Source organism: Bacillus rossius, chromosome 1 (assembly GCF_032445375.1).
Source record: "Bacillus rossius redtenbacheri isolate Brsri chromosome 1, Brsri_v3, whole genome shotgun sequence".
Lineage (NCBI taxonomy): Eukaryota > Metazoa > Arthropoda > Insecta > Phasmatodea > Bacillidae > Bacillus > Bacillus rossius.
In genome coordinates, this window is record NC_086330.1 from 278427982 (window position 1) to 278452270 (window position 24289).

The following is a 24289-nucleotide window of genomic DNA, read 5'->3' on the forward strand; positions in this document are numbered from 1 at the left end:
ACATTAGCCTCTGATTCGCTGGTTAGAATATAAACAGTCTTTTGCAGAAATTCTAGATGGAAAGTGTTTCTGGCACAAGTTCGAGTAATATTTTACCGAATGCAACAAAAAAAAACCAACAGATAATTACATATATTTTTTAATTTATCCTGACCTTAATTTTCTTAAAACTGAGATAGGTACTCTCGCTCAAAAAATAATAAAAAATAAGTTTAAAAATTTTACTGTGCATGTTTGAATTCCCGATTTGTAAAAAAATATTGAGCAATATGTAAACACATTTCATTTCTGCTGATACTGCTGTATAAACAAGTGAGAAAATCCCGCGTTTTCTGGATGCAATTAAAAAATAGAGATCAACAACACAGTCATTCGTTGACAGTAGACAATCGGTTTTAGAGCTAAACACACTTTTCAGCAACTACCGTGTAACCGCACACTTTCGCGTTTGTAAACGTGTTTACTTAAACATGTTCACCTGAAGTAGTTCAGGGTCCCGTGTAACCGCGCCCTAGGAGTATGATAGGCACTTAGTTCATTTAGCTGGGCACTGTCCTTGGTAGTTAGTTTACATAGCCATGAAAGAACAACATTTTCAGTTTTGGGCACTTAGCTCTATTAGCATTTCCACTCTACAATTATAGTATTCACTGTCACGTATGACAAAGGACCTACACATAACGATATGAAGATTTGCTGGCACCCTTGACGGAATGGTTGTTACGTCAGTTGAAGCAACGAAAGCTCGTGGTTTCACTGTAGTCCTTGGCTTGACAATAATATTTTTGTTTATGCTTTTAGTTGTTGACCCACAAAGAATTCCCTCACATTCATCAAATAAGACTAAACTATATTTTAGCCATCTTCACTTAATAATGTTTAAATTATTACTTTCCTACCTTTGTGATACTGTATGTATGATATCTTTTAAGTAATTTTAATGAAATTTCACGTTAAAATTTTCAATATCTTCATTGAACTACTTCTATTTTGGTTGAAACTTGTTTACTGTCATAAGAATTTTAATTGACATAAATAATACTTCTCAGTTACCCATAAAGTAGCCTATATACTTCATCAAAAACTTTTATGCTATTGCAAACATTTAATATCTTGAATCGTCTACAATAATTTAACATTTCCTCTTAGTGATTCAAGGTTTTTTAATATATATAAACCGTATGTTGGTAAATAAAAGCTGACAAACACGGTACTTTATTTGCGTTCTAAATGGCACAACGTTTACTGTCAGAACAATGTAGAATGATCCGTAAGTGTTAGTTACTGCAAAAAAAAAATCATTTTAGAGATATATTTCTCTCAGTCTCGTCTACTAAACCGGAACTTTTTAGATGTGTTAATCTGAATCTAAACTGTATAAAACTGTAAGTACATGTATTTGGAGTATTTTAACTAAATTATTAAGAACAATATTTTAATGGTTATACATTGAAGTAATTCACATTATTGCAAATCTTTAACACAAAACATTTTTAACTCATATAAAAATTTATTTTTAAACATTAGAAACCCACCCACGGACAGTACGTATGACTTTAAACAACTCATAGGCCCGAATGCACAGATTCCACTAGAAATTTAGTAGTAACTTGTACTGCATTTAGTGAAGGATTCGAACGACACTAAATTTCGTATGTTAAGAATAATTTAGTAATAGCCTCGCTAGGCTTAAACAAGTATAGTGTTGAGGCTTACTAAATCACGAAGATAGTCGAGTTTAATCGAATATGGCCTGATTTTAATGACGTCAAGTCTGACGTCACGAACTCGGCCAATAGGGAACGGGTATTTTTGTTTATATTTAATTTACTGTGTTCAAATAATAAGCATTGAGTTTTTTGGGTTATCCACGTTGTTGTCATGTAATGCATCGTGCTCCCAGACAGTTTTCATAGAGATTCTATCAGTAGATCCTAAGCAACCATTCAAATTATTAAGGAAAACGTTTTTTATGGCTGACTTAATTACCTACAAATAATACATTTTATTTTGAAGTATGTTGTATTTAGTTCATAACACCATTTTTAATTAGCTAACCTTACTGTAGCCTACCTTTATAGTCTCGTTTTAAAACATAAACCTACCTAAATGCTTATTAAAAAAAGGGAAACTACTGGCAAACTATATTTTTCTGTTAAGATTATGTTTGGTTATGTGACTGAAAATATAAACTTTTAAGAGATGGTGGATACTTCTTTAATAATGTTATGAGTAATTTTTCAGATGTTAAGCAAAGAATCAGAAAATGTTAACAAATGGTGATTTTTAGATGATTGACTATGTTTAGGTAAAAATCATTGAATTTTGTGTTGTAACATGTTCTTAACAATAGTTTTACTAGTGATCTGAAAATATTGAAATAAAATTCTTAAAATTGTATTAAGAGTTTCTCTGTATCAATTCAATGAATATATTCTCTAACATTGAGATATTTATAAAACAAATACTGGCTTAACTATTTCGAACAGTTGTTTTAAAATACTTTACTGTATCTGTTGGGACAAAGAATACCAATTTGTTGTTGTTCCCTAAGTTTACTACTTTTAAAAATTACTGAATCTATTAGCTGTATTTTTTTTTCACATCTTAAAGTAGTTTGAGAACTCTTTAGACTAGCTGATTCTGAGAAATACAGTTATAACATATGAGAAAAGACTGTTTAGGTTAGGTAGGAAATATAAATTACCATTTTAACAAAATTATACATTAATATAGCTGACTAAGAAGATGCACGAAGATGATAGTCTCCAGAATTACTAGTTCAGTCTTCATGACACAAAACTTTATTTGGTTTAGTTTAACCAAGGTGAAGAACCAGAAGAATTTTCACAAACTGCTATAAAAGGTTTATTTGTGTCTAAAAATATAATATAGAGGTATAAGTAAGTTACATAAATATCTCTTAGGAGAAGGGGTTGAGTAGAGAGCACTTTTTAAAACAAAATCATAAATTTTGTACATAGTGGCAGCTGGGGTAAAAAAAACATGTACATAACAACATAAGTAGAAGGTCTTAAAAGGGAATAAGAATATACATTTTTACAAATATATAAATAGTCTAGCACAGATTTCACGTATTATTAAAACCAACTTTTCACTTGAGTTATCATAGCCTATACATTCCAAACAGTTTTAAATTATATGATATTTGTTTATTACAGTAAATAACTATTCACAAGGTTGTGCAGTTAGAAATGTTAAAATAATTAAAACATGCATACAATTTTAAGAATAAAAAATACGTCAAGCTAAAAAAAAAATATTTCATCTTCCTTTATCCATTTGTTTAGGTATTACCAACACTGGTTAGTTTTGCACTGGTCCAATGTGATGTTCTGATGAAACCCAACCTGGCAATAGGTTTGTTATCTTGCTACGTAATTCAGATTCCCCAGCTAAGAGCTATTATATAGTGTAGTCTCAAAATTGCAATGAATCTGTAATGTAAACGGCCAAATGTACAACTAAACAATCATAACACCTTAAAGCTTGGCTAATTTTTAATCGCATAAAGAGCATACTTAAACATTACACGATAATGGAACTGAATTTAACATTATTCACAAAAACACAGCTATTATGCCTTTGTTTTGTCCACCAATCTCTCTGTCTCAGTCTCCCTCCCTCACATTGCATTTTCTGTTTGCCTTCTAAAGCAGTAAATGGTGCTGAAAGCAGGGTTGATAATATTCAGTTTTTTTTCAAACCATGATATTCACTACGTTCACTTTTTCTTCATTATTTTGGAAATAAGGTTTCAAGGACACTAAAAATGTTTAACTTTCTACTAAAGGACTGGAAACCGGGAAGTTATACTGTCATACACTCTTACCATAGTGATCATATAGATATTACCCTTTCTCTGTGTTCCTCTTGTCCCTATGGACCTTGTAGCAGTGTTCCATCTATAGCTTGTCTTAACATAACACCCTACCCCACACATCACACCTACTTGGCAGAAGGAAAGAGGAGGGAGGGGGGGGGGGGGAAAGAAAAGAAACACAGACTTTTGTATTAAAATCTTGAAGCCTTTATTCATTCCAGTTATAATTTTATGTTGTGGTATCTACTGTGCAACTTTTTGCCATTAAGCTTATTAATGATTTATAAATGTCAGCAATTCTCTAAAATTAGGTTTGATAGATTTTATATTTAAAACTGGCAATAATTAAGCTTGAGAAATGAAGCTTCTTAAATGTGGGTGTGTTCTGCCAAGGCTTGAACATAATGGACAATAACAAATGAAAAAATTCTATGCATCAACTATTTTTATACCACTATTTCTCTGATTCGCACAAGCCTCAATCCTACTTTATAAAATGCTACAATTCTATAACATCCTTAATTTAACAATAAAAAGTAAATTTAATAAAATAGACTGCTGACTGCCACTTTAAAAATCTATATTTTTATGTGTGTAAAAGTAACAAACATGATTATATAAACATTGCACAAAACTTACCCATTTACTTACATGTTGACTTATTGCACCAGTTTCCACATCACCTTAGAGGAAGCCCTCTGGAGGTATAGTGCTCAATGCGTTATCTCCTATTTTTTTATACATGGCGAGATTCCCCAAGAGGCCTATTGCATTCCATGTTCTGGACTGCACCTAGAAAAGAAAAAAAGTTCTGAATCAACCAGTCAAACTGTTATTAATTATACAATGATAATTTGAAACTGTTATATACATTCACAGAAAACCACAAAAACTAACCTATTCAGGTGAAATGACGTTCAATGAACATTGCCCTCATTGCAGCTCCTCTGTTGTTGCGTGGATGCAAATTTGCAACGGGAACTACAGGTAAGACACGAAGCTCATCAACTGGAGGTGGCAATGGCTCTTCATGCTGAACCGCAATGTTGTGCAGCACAGCACATGCAAGAATCGCCTTGTTTGAAGTTGCCAGTTTTGTTCGCAGCTTTTGTCCAAGGCATGCGAACCGTCTCTTCCACACGCCAAATAATCGTTCCACAACGTTTCTCGTCCTTCTGTGAGCAACATTGTAACGAATATCCGCTGCTGTTGTTGGAACCAGTACTGGGGTGTACAGGAATGTCAACTGTGGATACCCATTATATCCTAGAAGTATTCCTGGTAGTCCTTGATTTTCAAACCTAACCATTACCCTACTGTTACTAAATATCCGGGCATCATGGGTACTACCAGGCCATCGTGTTACAATGTCCATGATCTCAAGGTTCGGACCTGCAACAACCTGATGTGCATACATTTGTTAAATCATCCAAACACTTCCATTTAGTAATTTTTCATCTAGTATGAGTGTCACTTTTAGATAATGTTTTTCCGTTAGAAAAAATAAAATACTAAAGAATCAATGATAACTGTTTAATTTTATTTAAAATTTGTTTTACGTTGTTAATACAGAAGTAGAATATTAAAAATTAATTCTTAATTTAGATAGTGTGTGTGTGTGTGAGTATATATATATATATATATATATATATATATATATATATATATATATATATATATATATATATCAACACACCAATGAATTATTTTCATGACACAAAAATAAGTACCAACACAAACCTGAACATTCAAAGACATGTACTGTTTCCTGTTACGGTACAACTCTGCAAACTGGCCACCAGGATTACTAATGCATATGTGTGTGCAGTCAGTGCAACCAGTTACTCCAGGAAATTCACCCAAATCGTAGAACTTCCTCTGGTTACTGCGAATACCTTCTGCTCCTGGGAAGTGTGCATACTGCAGCAAATGTCCTGCCAGCTCATTTGAGGTTACCTGTACAAATGTTTCACATTTAATTCAAATATAAATTACTAACTCACTCCAAACTTCTAAGTGTAGGTAAATGCTTCATAATTTAAATGATTTAAACTGCTCTATTTATAACTTTCTATTTATTGCAGTCATTGCAAACATCGTAAGGGCAGCACCATGCATTGTCAGTTGTGTTGACCACTAATTTACCAGTTACCTTTGCATGTAAACAAACATCCACCTACAATTTTTCCAGAAAACTTAATACCAAACTGTTATCAGACAGACAATTTGGCAACTGCAGATATTAAAAACTCTGTAATTAGGCTCTTATCATTTATCCAAGTTTATAACTTGGTCCTGATGAATATTGAAAGATTTTGCTCATAACAAAGAATTTTGGAGGTAAATGTAACACAATGCTGCTTTTCCATAAAGTAAAAAGAAAATGTCATAAATACCATCTTCCAAAACAAAAAACATTCCTGATTTTACCCTGAATACAGCATTTCTTAATTCCTACTGTTACTGAGAAATTTCAGTTTATAGCTCACATTTAAATCATGTGCATTAACGCTGTCACAGACATTAATTGTTTACCAGTGTTGGTTTGTGTTTGTTTTGAAGAACTTCATCCCAATATAGTAAATGGTTGATTAGGCAAGATTAGCAAAATACAGTAGGTACTTCCAAAAATTGTGGATAGTCATTTTGATATAGCTTCATTAAAAATACTATAAAATATTTCATACGACTGATAAGGAATAACCAATTTAAGAGGTAGCTACTCTGATCTAATCAACTGTTCACATGATTACACTGTAATTTTAATATAGCTATATACCAATCCAACAAACTGTCCGCAATATTTTTTAAGTATTTTCAACATCACTAACATTACATAACATAATTCCACAGTATTTTAATTTATAATGTCGCTACTTATTCTCCCCAACTAACTGTCCAGAGTATTTTCAAGCATTGTTTATGTTGATAATGTAACCATAACCCAAATTTTTTAAAGTAACACATAACGTATTAAATAACTCTGATAATAAAACAATTACATCCATTGACTGAAGTTCTCTAAAACAAACAAATCGATGCTAGTAAAATAATTGCGGTGGCAGCAACAATGCACAGGTACTGTAATATACGTTAAAGGCGGCTATGGCAGCAGCAAAATACAAGTATTGTAAACTTAAGTTTTGACGTGTTATTTCTCATAAACTATTACGTATTTATGGACGCTGTTTTCAGGGTAAGTACAGAAATGGTATTTTTGAAATTTAACTTTGTGGAGGTAAAAGTTCTGTATTGCTTATCCAAGTTAACCATGTGATCCTGATGATATGATCCTGATGGCATGATCTTGTACACCTGATGCGCGAAACCTGACGTAAGTTAACTTATACGTAGGTAATTCAGGTTTCACACTGTAGCGCAAAACGCATCGGCGCTACGCGCCTTCCCCCTGCATAACAAAATAAGCATCATGTACACAGGATCAGGTGTACAGGATCATGCCATCAGGATCAAAAGTATATCTGGATACACAATAGTAATACGGAACCTGTACCATTTTCCCCCCTCAAAAATGACCTGCTTCCGTTTTTTTTATTAAAATTAATATGTCAAATAAAGGGCACAAAACTACTGATGATTTACAGAACCCAAACTTAAAGCAACTCTAACCTTGATAATCCTGCTTACTGTTGCTTGATTAAAGTGAATAAGGTCACTACAAACAATCTGAAAAATAACAAACACAGGACACAGGTTAACGGACTATAAATAAATATAATAAAGGGATGTTCATGACAGCGTTACGAAGAAAACAGACAGTAAATAAATTTTATATCTAACAGTTGTTTACAACTACAACCAACATAGGTATCGTCAAACTTTATTCACACTTTAAATTTTATTCTCACATACCTGAAAACTGTTACTGCCATAAAAGCGTAATGCAGTGGTAACTTTAACAATTGCTGGCACCGGCAAACCACGTTTATCTCCTTTATCAGCCGCAACAAGCGGAACGATGGTACCAATTACAGTTTCTTTAGTAAAACGAAAACGTTTCATAAACTCCTCATCACTAAAAAATTCCAACGGATTATCCCCATCTCGAAGATATTTTCTAGGCGGCGGATTGTAGGGATCATCCCTAGCATATCGCATAAATTCCACAAACTCGTCACCCACAATGCGTCGTACAGCTTCCATGATGCGAAAAGTAGCACTAAATAGCAATTTAGTAAGGTCAACCGGCGACTAAATATTCGCTGCACGAAAACACTTAAAAAATAAGCACCACTAATACTTCACAACCTGTGCATACCGAAATTGCAATTTAGTACAACTTAATACTCAAATTTAGTAATAGTATGGTCTGTGCATTCGGCCCTAAGGCTAAGGGCTAAACACTAAAATACAAACTGCCGACTGCAACAGAAATAACAACGCGTCTGGTGAAGGACAAGATGACTGTCTCGCCCGTTCAGGTAGCAGGGCTGAAGGTCGGGCTAGGGGTGTTTGGTCACCCTAATGTGCTAGACGTCACGCCTTCAACTGTCACCAGTGCTCAGGCCTTCTATTGAGTCGGTGTTGTTACAGCACGGACCAACACAGAACGCTATAGGCCCCTATATTGTGTGAGGTCATTCTTCCCCACTTCAAGAATTATTCCAAGACTTATTTCACCATAGTAATTAAACATGTTTTCTAATTTAAAAGAAAAGGCAACACCCACATACAGAGTTCTTTACTAGGCTGTGGAAGTTTACCTTTAGAATTGGTTTTAATACTGCTCCTCCTTAACTTTCCTTTAGAAACTCCCTGGCAGAACAATGTCAGAAGGGAAATATTGGAGTGCACATTAGAGGCTTTCAAACAGGGGCGCAACAACAGGGGAGCAAGGGTATTTTGCCCCCCCCCCCCCTTCTGAAACCTTGAAGTGGGGGCAAACGGGGGCAAAGAAATTGCTGTGTAATCAATTTTTAGATAATAAAACTGCTTAAATAGCACCATTTTCCAACTTGAAATACAAATTTTCCCGGGGGAGGACTCCCGTACCCCCCGCTTCAATAGGGGGGATCGATGATTCTTTATAAATAGGTATATTCCCCCCCCCCTTTGGAAATAAAGTTGTTGCGCCCCTGCTTTCAAAGGTTGGTAAATTGAAGCATTGCAATGCAGTGACAGGTTGCCATTTGGGCGAGGGCAGTGGCCGGTGACGTGGACGTATTATTAGCTCTGTATACTTTACATTAGCTTAGATGTATCAATAACTCAATACAACATGTACTTAAATAATGTTTTTTATAGAAAGTAAAGCATGGTTAAAAGTTTGTGTATTAAGTAAAACAGAGCGATATGTCGAAAATATCGGTATAGCTCAAACGATGCATCGAAAGACCGATGTGTCGACGTGCTGGGAAGTTCTGCCACCCCTAGGAGCTGGCTTGTTGGTGCGCAGGTGCGAGGCTGCGACCGGCCGAGCGCGAGAACGACAAGATGGCCGCCGGCGAGAGATGCGCGGTGCGCGTGCGCGGCGCGCGCCTGCAGTACGGCCGCACGCGGGTGCTGCAGGGCCTGGACATGAGCGTGCTGCAGGGCACCATGTGAGTAGCGGCCATGTGCTAGCGAGGGGGGGGGGGGCGGAGCCTCGGGTCGCTTGGCGAGGGTAAAGTACAGTGGTACATTATAGTGTCTCAATAGTGGCAACTCATTTGGTAGCGACGGAACGTAGACACGAACATTTATAAAGCCCCAAATAGAAAAAAAATCGCTTGGCGTTATGACAAGTGAGCGTGGAGGCCAGGCAAAAAGAACTCTGTTGCCTCGACCTTTACGACCAATCCAACGGTCAGGGACTTCCACTTTCAACCACTCGCATACAAAGAGATTCCACTGGGGAGGGGCTCCATCCTGTTGCCTGTCCACCCTCTGCTAATTGGGGAAAGAGCCATTCTTTCGCGCTGAAAGCGAGAAAACAACAAAGCAGTGATCTTGCATGTGCTTATCTAAAAATGTTTTGAGTTACACTTTATTAGTGACCTTCAACCAACAGTCTACAACGCTTACAGTTGAAACTATTAAATTTTATAACCGGGACATTATTTTATGGACATACTATACTTCGGAACATCATTCTGCCCTGTAAAGGATAAAACACAACTCTAAATTATTCTCGAGAAATAGCCGATCAAAAAACGTGGCACATTTTAATTTACCCGTAACGTTTCGCTCGTAATCGCTAAGGTAACATGGCCCAGCAGTTACGTAAAGCACTGTACCACAATATAGACCATCAGTATGAAAGATGACGCAGTGCATTTTTTTCTTGTACATTATTTAAAAAGGAAGTTTCTTAAAGTTCTCAGTGTATCAATGAATGCCTTTACTCTATTACGAGAACATCGGCAAATAGAATCGCGCGAAGTTGACATTAATATACATTCATTAGTACGTCATCAATTAAGCGCTCTATAGTTTACTTAAATGTCGAAATACGCTTCGTATGCTGTAAACTGATAGAACCACGAGTCAAATTCCACAATTTACCAAAATCTGCTTCCAATTGTTTTTGTTAAAAAAAATATATGTTCATGCAACATGCAACACTGAGGCATTTATACAATGCGTGTGGTGAGAACAGAACATATGTTTTACGTTTTTTTAGGATATATGTCACCCGCAAGTGTGAACTAAATCTATGGAAAATGACAGTGACAGTGATCTGTAAATATTGTCACAATTTGGTATGTGTTTGAAAACTAAATTATGTTGTGCATTTAGTAACAGCGTTTTGCTTGTTTTATATCAATCACATTTACCTTAGCAGTTAATCGTTTGACGTAAAAAAATACAAAAATGTTATTTTCATTAAATAAACATGAATTTTCACGTTATCGATTAAAATTGGTTAAAAAATTAAAAATTAAATATCCATACCGGAATCGCACCCGAGCTGCTAACGTTATAGGCACACACACTAACCGCTGTCCCCTCGCTGCCTTAGCGATTTTCAGAGCAAAGTTACAGGTGTACCTTATAAGTTTGTGCCTCCTCTTTCAATTGGCTATTTTTCGAGAACAACTGAGAGTTTGCAGTGTAGACTGCTATTGGGCAGTACTTTACTCTCGCTAAGGGACATCGAAATCGGAGACCCGAAGTTCGCTTCCTCTATTGTTAGTGAACCTCATTCAGATGTTAGCTTAACTTCTGTGCTCCGGTTTATTTGTATTATTAGTGATGTGTGACATGTGCATGAATGCGCATGAAATATTTAGGCAATATATAAGCATATTAAGGAAATTTATGAATTTGTTAATTTTTTGATTAAATTATGTATTAAAAATCAGATTGTTTTATTAAAGTTAAGTTTATATATATTAGGTATTTTTTTAAGTTTTTTTTTTTTCAAAGTTAGTCTTTTCCTATACAAACGCATTTTCTTAAGTTTTTAGTGATTTTATTTAGTTCGTATTGTACTGTAGTCATTGAAATGTGTTTTTTATTATTAATCATTGTTATTATTTAAGTAAGCTTAATTATATGTTTTGCTTTAAAATATTTATGTTCATTGTAAAATTTTGTATGATTAATTGGCAGACAAAAGGGCACACCTGAGCTTCAGCAAATAAAATTAGTCGATGCAATAGAATAAAAATAAAATTCGTTCGACACTCGATCACGAAACTTTGGGTTGGAACAAAATAAAATGATACGATATTTCAAATATTTCACGATTTTTAAGTGTTTTAAGTATTCTCACGTAAATAAAATAACCATTCCTTTTAGTAACGATCACATAGACGAGCCTAATCATACCGTCACTAAAATTGATTAATTAGTACGTGGAAGAACAAATATTTTTGCATTAATTTTAACACCTATAAAAATCACATCACGTATTATTTATGTTACTTATGTAATACTACGGTATTATCAGACTAACTGAAACTGTTTGTTATTGTTTTACGTTCGAGGTTAATACCGCTTCCCGGACTTTCGGCAGTGTTTTGTTTTGTTTCTCGCATGGCGGCGCGCGCAGCTCGTGCTGCGTCGTCATGACAACTGCTGATATAAATAATCGCGCGGCGTTTGGAAAAGCTTCAACGAGCTTATGCTTGTGTAATAATGACATTTTATTGGCTAAGGTAAAAAGGACGCAAACGTGTCGCGGCCGTGATTGGGCAATTTCAAGTAACAATTTAATTTAGGCAAGAGAGAATAGAAAAGAGTGGAAAATGACGCCATCTAGTGCGTGTTGAAGTGTATTCCCTCGGGGAATATTTATACGTGGCGAGGCTAATTTCGTCGTTATTATTGTGAAAAATACGTCTGCATACAGGGCAATAATCAGCGACGCCCTGATATTGAATGCAAAGATATTGCATTCAATTTACGTGAGTGACGACGTATTTTCTGAACGATCTTAATCGTCCAGAGTTAAGGTATGGTCTGCATCGTCTTTATATTGGGACGTTAACGTAAATTTTACCGTCGACGTAGTTGAACAGTATAAGTATAAACTTTGAATTATTATCAAATTAAGTGAATATTGACTTTCGGTAATTATCGGCAAAAATATTTAAAAATCCACAATTTACTCACACACAAGTTCAGAGGTCCAGAAGTTAGGAATTTCATGCTCGAGCAAGCCGGAGCAAACCCCAAAACTTTTTAATTTGTGAACACTTTCAGGAACTTTAATACTTTTATTTTATTTTGTTTAAGAGTCAGGTTATCTACGACATCCCATAGACTGGATTTAATATTTGTTTGTTTGTTAATTCCATGACTCGAGGTTTTTCATGCTATGGTTAATGCAATAAAAATAATTATTTATACTATTATTTTGTTGTTACCTGTTGAATACCTCTGGCGCCCTATTATTAAATCCTGCAATAGTGTTCATGAGTAATTTTAAAAAGAAAATATTAATTTCTTCAAGTACACGTTTGTGTACACTTAACTAACCCATTGAAATTCAAGACACTTTTAAGGAAACCTATCTTATTTCCTTTTGCAATGAAGTTTTTATTTTACCAACATAAGATTTCGTGGTTGAATGTCAAGAACGTGTCTCGGAATATACTATTAATGTGCTAGAAGTTACGAAACACTGATTTAAAAAAGTTTTTTACAAACTCTCGTTTGGTTTTTTGACACATCACTTCAGTTTATAGTCACACATTAAATATGAATAGTTAGAGATTGTCTACTTAAATAACGTGGATCAACTATACGTGCTAAAACAAACCCTCCTGAAAAAATTCAATAAAGAAATTTTGCGAAAATTTTATTTATGTTACGTATCCAACCTAAGTTTTATTTTATTTTTATTTCAAAACAAGGAAAAAACAGAGATTCATAAACTAAGATGTTCGGTAATCTGGCTCGAAGTAAATGAATATTTATTTTCTCCTCCAAGAGATGCCTTGCCCGTCGATAACTTACTCTTTCTCTCTGCCTATCATCATATAGTCAGTGCCATGTCTCTAGTCTGACAGTTCTCAAAAGAAGATCCATGGTTATACGTAGCCTTCTGCCGCTGTTGTTCTACCAAACAATGTTTCTAAACAAACAAGATGTGTTTTGTAAATGACATTTGGTAAATAGGTGCCCTTGGTACTGTGTACTGCTTTTCAGACTTGAAAATTTGAGGCAAATAACATTTAATACAATTCCTTGGCCTTACGCCATTTCATTTTTGCACTGTTTGTCATGTAAAAAATTCAAGAATGCAAAATAAGAAACGCTAGATCCCTAGATGATGGACCAACGATAAAACTTAACCGTTATTTTTGCAATATTGGATTTATTCCATGACAATGAATTTATTCCATGCAATGGCCTACGTCCAAAAATTTTTACTAAATCAAGATTGCCTATTGTATAAATAATTTAAAGAACGTATAAATAATATTGCCCTAATCTTACTTTACTCTTATTTTTCTGTAGAGTAATCCTATGTATCGCGTAACGCTGTAGTCTATATAATTTTATTTATTTTTGCTAACCTGTACCTCCTAGCATTGTGACTTTTAGTCCGTATCGTAAAGATAATATTTTGACTAGATCTTGGTGTTGGGTAAGCCATCTTCCTGCACATCATCGGTGAGTAAGTATCATAAATTTGGACTGCCACCACTTAGCCTAAAATCGTTCAGCCTAATACCCTCTCTGAAACACTATTCAGCCTAAAGTCACACAGCCTAAAGTCATTAAGCCTAAAATCACTCAGCCTAAAGTCGTACAGCCTAAAGTCATTCAGCCTAAAGTCATTCAGCCTAAAATCGTTCAGCCTAAAGTCACTCAGCCTAAAGTCGTACAGCCTAAAGTCATTCAGCCTAAAGTCGTAGAGCCTAAAATCATTCAGCATAAAGTCGCTCAGCCTAAAGTCACTCAGCCTAACGTCGTTCAGCCTAAAGTTGTTCAGCCTAAAATGTTTAAGTCTTATGTTATAAGTATCTGACTGCTGTAAAACCGTTATTTTTTTATTACAAACGCTCAGTGATTGTAGTGCCATCTAGGAAGCCGTGTTGGAACTATTCTCGAAACCTAACTCTCGAGATTCAAAGCAAAATTTTTGACATCTGGTAAGGGATTGGGGAACCCACAGAATGATGATAAGCAGCATGTGTTCATATGTTTGCATGCATGAAATAGGATTAAATTCGAGCCGAAGAAATAATGACAGGAGACACTTCAGTATAATATACCATATATAAAAATCACTAAAAATTTGTATTTAGCAGCTATATTTACTTAAACCTAAAATAATAACGTTGGAAGCAGTCAATATCTAACTGTGAACACAAGCTTTGCACAATTTATTTGTGAAATTTTTTCACGTTTTTACACATACATAATAATATAGGGGTAACTCAATAAAAGAACGTGTAAATATTAAATTTTATTATCAAGGAATTATTAACATAATCATAACACACTAACAAATATTCAAGTTTATCACAAATTCGGTAACAAAGTAAAGAGCATGACAGCGTATATACTGTACGAAAACTTTGGTACGTGGACTAGTTTTTATGGTATTGGCCATAGTTATATTGTAGTACGACTGTACACTAAATTTTTAAAACAATATTATTTGTAGTACTGTTATCTTTTAGGCATTACTATTATACTTATCGTAGCCTACATATAAAAATTCCGACATGATAGCAAGTAAGTTCCTTGGGCGACAGACTGTGTTCCTTTTTAATATGGCAAACGATGGACCGCATAGAAGTGAAATTTCTTTGTTTTTCTTCTCTTAACAGAATCTCTTAATGAAGAACATCAAAAATGAACAGTAGAACAAAGAATGTGTTGCCTGCAAATGCATTTAATATAAACTTCTTATTGTAAGCACTGATTAATCGCTTACATATCACAAATCTGTTTCTCAGTTTTTCGAGTAAGTTTTCATTTGTATAATTGCGGATTTTTTGACACTTTATATTGGGGTTTTTATTGTAAAAATATGTTGTATTTATACCGCTATTAATAGCATTACTTAAACGAAACCATGACTTAGATCGTACGCTCTGAAATATTAATTTTTATGAACGTAATGCAACATGTAAAATTTTCAAATTTCTCGATTTTCATTATTATCCTATTACGTAATTTTTTTATGTTAAATATTTTTTATTACGACACAACTATGTTAACATTTTGATAAAAAGTTGTCTTGATATCATCCACATGTATATTACCTCTATGCTTTGTGTACCATACTTAAATTTTGTTATGGCACCAATTACGCCAGTTATAGAGCTGTGAAGTCCGGGATTAGTATTTCGAATGATTTGCAACTTACCGAATCCCTGCCATTAATAATGTATGATGGATACTTGTTATTTCCTATTTGTGACGGCATGTGTATGTGACGCTATTAGTTTTTCGGCATTTTTGAAACATTAACGGCGTTAGGTACCTGCCATCTTCGGAAAAATCCCTGGGGCGTGTTGGCAATGTCAAGGGTGAGATGAGATCTACAACTTATTTCGCGACCTACCATGTTGCCATGCTTAAAGCCAGTAAAAGTCGGGAATAACGTCTGGGTCCCCGGCCATTCCTCCCTTTGACAGCTAGTCAATACAGCAGAAATTCTACATAACAGCTTGGCCGGGGGAATTCCTAGTACATCTTTAGTTTTTTTTTTTAGCTGTTACTCTACTATACTTGTGCATCCAAGCCCAAGGCAAATTATGTGACTATTTAAATTTTTATTCTGCGTGTATATATAATGATATTGTCTAGGAACTGGATAAATTACCACATCACTTTGCTTGTAAATACGAAGTAAATAAAAAGATGGCCTTGAAATACATCACGAGAGAAAAAAAAATCGTTATTCAGAAGGTATCAATTTACAAAAGTGAGTAATTGTTGCTAAGATACAGGATACGATTGAATTCGTGGTAACTCTTTTGTCTTTCATGTAACTTATTGTCCACGTGTTTTGTAGCAAACAGCAAAATAAATCAATATATTAAACGAAATCAATAAATATTGTTTTTCTCATTAGAACATGGTTTGTGTGCAATTATATTATTGTAACTGTTATGTTTATCTCTGCTCCCATTATTACTATCATAGTGAATGTAAAACGATTTTTTGACAGAATTGTGTTGAACTGCAATTAAATCAGAGTTATGGCCATTTTTTAAAGCTTTTTGAAGTATAGAATAACGTTTCATTTGCACAGTACAAGTATAGATTTGTGACATCGTTATTGCTTGTCAAACCAAGTTAAATAAATTTTCTGCTCCTACAAAACTGTCTGATTATTTATAATTCTGATGGCAAGTGCCATGCCATCGTATTCATAAAAGCACGGTAGGTGGTGGCTTCATGTGTATAGCTACTGTTGGCAGTATTTATGTAAAAATAGAAGATACCGTTATTGATAGATGAAAGCAAATGCAATGAGCCAACATTTAATGTATAGTTGCTTATTAAAAGAAACATAAATTTTAAAAATTATAGTAAATATTTAAGATGTTAAAGTCGCGCCGTCGAAATGATACAGACGTTGGTAAAATCACACAAATATAAAACTGAAAACCGTTTCACTAACAGGTCAAGAATGTACTACTAAACATTATTTATGGAGAAAACGAAGTGGTAGGGGAGTAACATAAGTATTTTCTTACTGTTTTGAAAGCAACCGGCTAGAATTATTTAGCATATTCGAGACCTTCAGGCGCACAAACGCTATACATCCGTACTAAGTGCCTCGCACGTCTACGCGCAGGCCACTGACAATGGGTGTAGTCGTTTTTTACGTTTACAGCATATCTTAGTACGCATTTGTCTGTAAAGGATTAATTTTATTTATGCATATATATATATATATATATATATAATTTCTACAAGATTAATATATATTACAGCCTATATAATTCTACAAGATTTCGGAAACGTAAAAGTATGGGATGGAGTACAGTTGTTTGATGGTGATGACAGCTAAGCAAAGCAAAATCAAGACTATTTTAGTGTAGTATTCGTTGATCATTAATATATACATATATATATTTATATCCTTACTAATATTATAAATGCGAAAGTAACTCTGTCTGTCTGTTTGTTACCTTTTCCCGACCGAACGGCTGAACGTATCGTAATGAAATTTGGCAAGGAGATATATTATATACTGGGGATGGACATAGGCTATCTTTTATCCAAAAAAAAAAATTTAAAACGGGTTAAAAAAATATATCTTAATTTTATGTAATGTGTGTCATAGATATACAAACTGTTAGTGTCATTCCTCTATGTCTGCCGAGCAATAGCTTTCAAGCCATTGCGTTACGTTTTTCTATTGTAAGGAACTAAGTAGAGAGTAAGAAAAAAATAAAGATCTTGACAGTTTGTAGTGTCGCCATATTTGTTTCAATTTTCAATACCGTTTTTGTATATTACAATTTAAATTGCAGAAAAAAATCATGTTTCATAGACACATAAATAGTGAGTGTATGTCATTTCTCTATGTCCACGAGGTCTCGCCGCGTCAATTTTCTCCTTGGGGCGAACCCGTCCGCTTACTTAAATAAACAGCTTTTATCGTTGAATGATTTCATGATTTATATCATGAAAATCTGCTCTCATAAAAAAGTTAGTTTTATAGACATTCAATAGGTGTATCGCTCTCTCTGAAGATCAATCTATGAATCGTTACAAATTTATTTCCTTTATTTTTTAGTTTGATTTGATACAATATGATTTTACTAAAAATAAATTTCTACCCATTCCTATTTTCATTTCCACATTACGAAGTTTCACTTATTCCACGCGGAGGGACTCCACGCAATATTTTTGCATGCAATTAAAAACTATTTTTTAATGATGCTAAAGAAGTATAACTTCTCATGCGCGTACCTAAGTACACGCACCCATTTTTTTATTTAATTTCTTCTATATATATTTTTTCTCCCTACCTAGGGCACTCATAATTCTTTTAAATTTAACGTGTATGTTTTCAATGTCATTAAAGTTGTACAATTTTTTTTGTCAAATTGGTCATTATTTATACTTTGTTTCATTTTGGAAACATACGTATTTTAGGTATTATGACAAATAAAAAAAAATTAGTTTCACTAACATTCTTAGGTTTTTATTGTGTGGATAGTTTCAAGTTTAATATTATGTAGGTACATAAATTCTTAAACTTATAAATTTCTTCGAAATTCATTCATTCTATTTGTCAATATTTTAATTTTTTTACAGTACCTACTTATTTGCAAGGAGTTTGGTTTAGTGTTTATAATTTATCTGCTGAGCGTCAAGAGTCCTAGGGCTGCTGAGACCGAAGACCAGAAATATTTATCAATTATGTAATATATTGTTAAAAAATTTGAATTTTACTATTTCAGTAAAGTTGATTTTTTTTGTTAGTTAGAATAGTTACGTGTAATTGACATCTTCCTTTATTTCATATTAAACATTATGTTTGGTTGAGTGTGAGATAATTTTATTTATGTATGTTTTGATTTCATTTAATTTCTTATATATATTCTTACCTACCTACTTCTATTAAATTTCAGGCGTATGTTAATATTTTCATTCCAGTTGTATAAATTTCAGGAAAGATGATTTTTTTTATTAATTAGAATAGTTACGTGTAATTGCCATCTTCCTTTATTTCATATTAAACATTATGTTTGGTTGAGTGTGAGATAATTTTATTTATGTATGTTTTAATTTCATTTAATTTCTTATATATATTCTTACCTACCTACTTCTATTAAATTTCAGGCGGATGTTAACATTGTCATTCCAGTTGTATAAATTTTTTTGTCAAATTAGTTGTTATTTATACTTTTTGTTTCATTTTGGACTATGTTTTTTTTACTTAATTCAAAGATTTGTGGTGTGTACAGGGAGTGATATCTCTATTAGTTTCTATACTCCTTTGGATAAGCGGAATATTGCCACCACAGTTTTACATATAAACAAATCCTACAAATGTTTTAAACATTATGACAAATAAAAAATAGTTTCACAAACATCCTTAGTTTTTTTGGCGTGTATAATTTGAAGTTTAATATTATGTATGTACGTAAATTCGTAAACATACAGTTATTTATTTATTTATTTAGATAATTATTCATAGGTAGGTAATAAGCTTTCTATTTGTCAATATTGTTATTATGGTAGATAGGAGTACAGTAAATGCCTACATTCTTATATTCCTTTATATCTATTTCGATTTGGAGTGTTTCCGAGCCATTCGGGGTCCTCAACATCCCCCTCCCCCCTATGTGGTTAAAGCCCCAAAATTTCGAAAGTTTAAAAATTTTAAAAATCTATCTCTTTCGATTTTAAGTGTTTTCGAGGCAATCAGGGTCCTCGAACCCCCCGCCCCCCTCTGGGAACAAAGCCCCAAAATTTCGACAATTTCAGGAATTTCAAATATCTATTCTTTCGAGATGGAGTGTTCCAAACCATTCGAGGTCCTGAACATCCACTTTCCGCAAAAAAGAAAGCCCCAAAATTTCGAAATATAAGAATATATATAATTGGATGTTGGCGTGTATGACGTCGATAAATTCTTACACCGTTTGACCGATCGCCATGAAAGTTGGCACATCGAAGTGTTTTTATCATGGAGAAGATTTTTATACTAACAATTTTTTTTGTAACTCGCCGCTAGATGGCACTGTAGCGCATCAACTTCTAAACCTTTCAACCGATCGCCATGGTTAAACAGAAAACCATAGGTCACAGATACACAACAGTAATTATGTGTCATTTCTTAATGTGCACCACACTGGACATATCGCTATCCATTTTGCTGTAACTCGCGGACAATATATCACCCGGTGTTCAGCCCGGGCAAAGCCGGGTACTGCAGCTAGTGTATATATATATATATATATATATATATATATATATATATAGAAAACGTTAATGTAAGGCAGTCAACAACAAAACGTGCCAGAAGATGAGCGCAGTATCCTGTAACCAACCGCGGCCTCTCGTCACATAGGCTACTGTAAATAAATTGTTACGTTGATGTATTACGTTTCTTCGTTTTCTGCAGGTTATCTACCACGCTAGGCCGGTACCTGACTCGCATACCTCTGGGTTGCTATTAAGGGTAGCATGCACGGCCAGTATTAGCTATTTACATAGTAGAGCTAACATTCTTCCAGCTACGTTGAACCGAAATTTGTTAACTAACAACAAACCAAATAAATTACTGAATATGGCAGGGCTGCATAGTATGAGAAATCACGTGGTAAACATGTTAACAATTTTTTTCCACAAAAACCTGCAGCTGTAAGGACGAAAAGACTGGGGGTTATACATGTAAAAAAAAAATCTGCGTTTTCTAAATAATGTGATAATATGAAAAGTGCATATAAATATAACATTGCTTGGTAGTACGATAAAAAATATTAGGTAAATATGTAGTGTACGGATTAGCGCCGAAAAAAATCGTACAAATCTGAAATAACTTTCATTATATGCTCTTTTACGTCCTCTTTTCATAACCGCCTGCGGAAATAAGAAATTCCAATTACTTTTGGAGATATCGCCGTTCTTATTTTGCAATAAAAGACCTATGTAAACATTTGACCGTCACCATTTTATATTTTGCCGTGTGCGCGTGAATGACTAAATAACAGAAATTTTCCATAAGGTAAGGTTAGTTACATTATAAATACTTCAAATTAAACGGAAATTAAAAATATCAATTTATTTTACTTGTTGTATAGTTTTAAGTATTTATAATGTAACTGACCTGAACTAACAAAACGGGACAAAGGTAGATTAGGTCAGGTCAGCTACATTATAAATACTTTGAAACTGAACGGACATTCAGGGCCGCAACTAGGGGGGAGCAAGCGGGGCATACGCCCCGGGCGCAAAGCTGTGGGGGCGCCGAAATCTCTTGCATTTTAATTCCTACTACAACTGGTAACTGGTAAAAAGTTTTTTAACTTGCATGCCAGGAATGTCTAATCTGATTTACAATATAACGTCTCAACATATGTATTTTAAAATACTCTGAGAAAAATGTTAAGTTCATCATTAACATAAAAAATTGTAAAGGGAGAAGTTAGAAAGTTTTAATGCTTAAAATGGAAAATGCTTAAATAGCACCATTTTTCCGTGGGAGGCCCCTGGACCCCCGCTTTATTGGTGTGGTATGAGCAAAAAAGAGGGGGGGGGGGGGGGGGCATGAATCCATTCATGCCCCGGGTGCCAGAGACTCTAGTTGCGACCCTGCGGACATTAAAAATAATAAAATTAATTTTAATGGTTGTTTAGTTTTAAAGTATTTATAATGTAGCTGACCTAACCTAACAAACCGGAACAAATGATTAACAGTAGGAACGAACGTAATTTTTTAAAGCATAAAAATTTGAAACGTTAAAAACTCACCTAAGTTGGAGGCGGCCTATTGGTTCATTTGAATATTGGCCTATCACGAACTATCACGTGACAACATTATACAAAAAAAAAAATTGATACTCGTAAACAAAAAACAATGCTGAACGCCGTGTTAATGAGCAGGTATAGTTATTAAAATTTAAAAATTCGATATCTCCAAAAGTAATTCGTATTTCTTATCTCTGCAAACTGTAATGAAAAGAGAACATAAAAGATCATATAATAAAAGTTATTTCAGATTTTTATAAAAATTTTTTTACAATAATTAAAATTTAAAAATTCGATATCTCCAAAAGTAATTGGAATTTATTATCTCCGCAAGCTGTAATGAAAAGAGAACATAAAAAAAACATATAATAAAAGTTATTTCAGATTTTTATAAAAATTTTTTTACAATAATTAAAATTTAAAAATTCGATATCTCCAAAAGTAATTGGAATTTCTTATCTCCGCAGGCGGTTATGAAAAGAGGACGTAAAAGAGCATATAATGAAAGTTATTTCAGATTTGTACGATTTTTTTTTGGCGCTAATCCGTACACTACATATTTACCCAATATTATATTAATGACTATAACAACTTGATAATGACCGGATATTTTGTCAATTATTTAGTGAGCAAGCAAATTGCATATATTAGGGCGTGTGTCAGGTCGTGTCTCAATTGGTTTAGAGTGCTCTGTCGTGCTCAGGTTTCTACGACATTTATTCATCGTACAGAGCACTCTGGCCGTCTCGATAATGCGCTGAGAGAGTGCGAAAGAGCGAGAGTACCAGAGAAAGCGATGCTATATACTTGCTGCACTCTCTCGTACTCTCTGCCATCCGCTATATTGTTTATATTTGTAGAACGTGGTTATTGCAAACGGTGGATATGTTAAAAATGGTGCTGAGACATCACAATATTTCAATGCAACAAAGCATTGCAGTTGTAATTTATTTTAATTTGTGCATACATTTTTTGCGCGTATCATGTGTTTTAAATGCATACTAACATTGCTTAGATATCGCATTGTCCCAATTCAGAATGCGAGAGCACGAAATAAGGAAATAGCACTCTTGCCATCAAATAATGCGAAATGATGCCAGGGGATGGATAGAAAGAAGTCAAGGCTAATCTTGGCTTCGCTCTCTGAGGAATGTTAACAAAGGAAGGGGAAGAAAGGTTAACGCTTGCCATAGCTGTGGATTTTCCGAGAAACGAGAGGGTGGCGGGAGGAAGCAATTTTGTTTACCTGATTCAAGAAAGAACTCAATGTCCGATTGCAGCGCATTTCAATAACCGGGATTCGCGCCTAGGACAGTTAGGGCGGAATTCATAGTGAACTGCGTTGTTTTCATTTCACAGTACAATAAATAAGTATATCTTATTCGAATGCTTTAAAGTAATACTTCATGAAGTAATACTTGTTGAAGTACAACTTATTGTGATTTCATAGTCACTATAAGACATAAGTACTTATTTCTCAAGTATTCATAAACAAATAAGCAATACTTACTGTATAAACCGTTCTTCGTCAAGTTTGTTTATTATCCATATGTTGTTAAATGCATAGGCCGATTGTAATTGTTCAGTTATTATTTCTATAGACATAGCCCATTTTTAAATTTCAGATTTCACATTTTTATAACAGTTTGTTCATGAAAACTTAATTAAAAAGATAACTTTGCAGCTAGTTTGTAATCAGAACATCACCCTACATAACCTTTTTCATGTCTGCTTTGCGATGGATGTTGGCAAGTGCAACGATTTTGAACGACTTGTGGAGCACAAAATCTCCATTATTCGAACCAAAGCTGTGGAGTATTGAACGCTCCAGAATGCCGGAAAGCACGCAAAACCTACAAAAACATTTTAAAAAATTAATAAAAACATAATAGTTAAATTTTTAATTTGAAATGAAAATATATTTTAAAACAATATGTGAATATTCAAACACCGAAAAAGCTTGTTTCTATCATTTAAATTACAAAAGTATGGACAATTCACGACGCGAACAAAATTCATTAATTTTTTCGAAAACGGTGGCGTGTACGGAAAAAATGCTGTACGATTTTTTGTGTATTTCAGAATTAAGTTAATGACCACATCGCAACCATCGCTGAACAAATGACGATATAGGCCTATGACTTCCCAATTGAACGCTTCTAAATATGAATGTAGGTACTAGTCTACAAAAATAATAATTCAAACACGGTGTGTGTTTTAAATGATGATAGTTTCAATGTGTATCTGACCGGCGTATGTAATGATAACTTGGTATCAGCCGGGTGAAAGTTTAAAGTAATTAAAATAAAGTAAGTTTTTTTTTACTATGTCCATAGATGAAATAATCACATGACAGCAATAAGTAACTATAGTGTCACAACATTTGGGAATTTCTGGTGATACGAGTAGTATTTGGTTGAAATCATCTAAAAAAAAGCCTAGATTTATTGGCATTTTTAGTGTACGCTGATTTCCGATTTCATCTAATTATATCAACCACTTGGAAAGGTAATATTAATGGGCTGCTTTTCAGATCCAGACGAACAATATGTTATCTGAAATCACTTGAGATCAATATTCATTCGACAATCTTATTTT

At 34.0% G+C, this 24289-nt stretch overlaps 1 protein-coding gene across 1 annotated transcript in view; it reads left to right on the forward strand.

Annotated features, from left to right (window-relative positions):
- The window catches only part of LOC134527626 (ABC transporter G family member 20-like), a 140416-nt gene that overhangs the window by 39108 nt on the left and 77019 nt on the right, over window positions 1-24289 (forward strand). The window contains exon 2 of the mRNA XM_063360472.1: window positions 9261-9405. Within this exon, the coding sequence (XP_063216542.1) occupies window positions 9299-9405 (107 nt within the window). The 5' untranslated portion in view covers window positions 9261-9298. The remainder of the gene's footprint in view (window positions 1-9260; window positions 9406-24289) is intronic.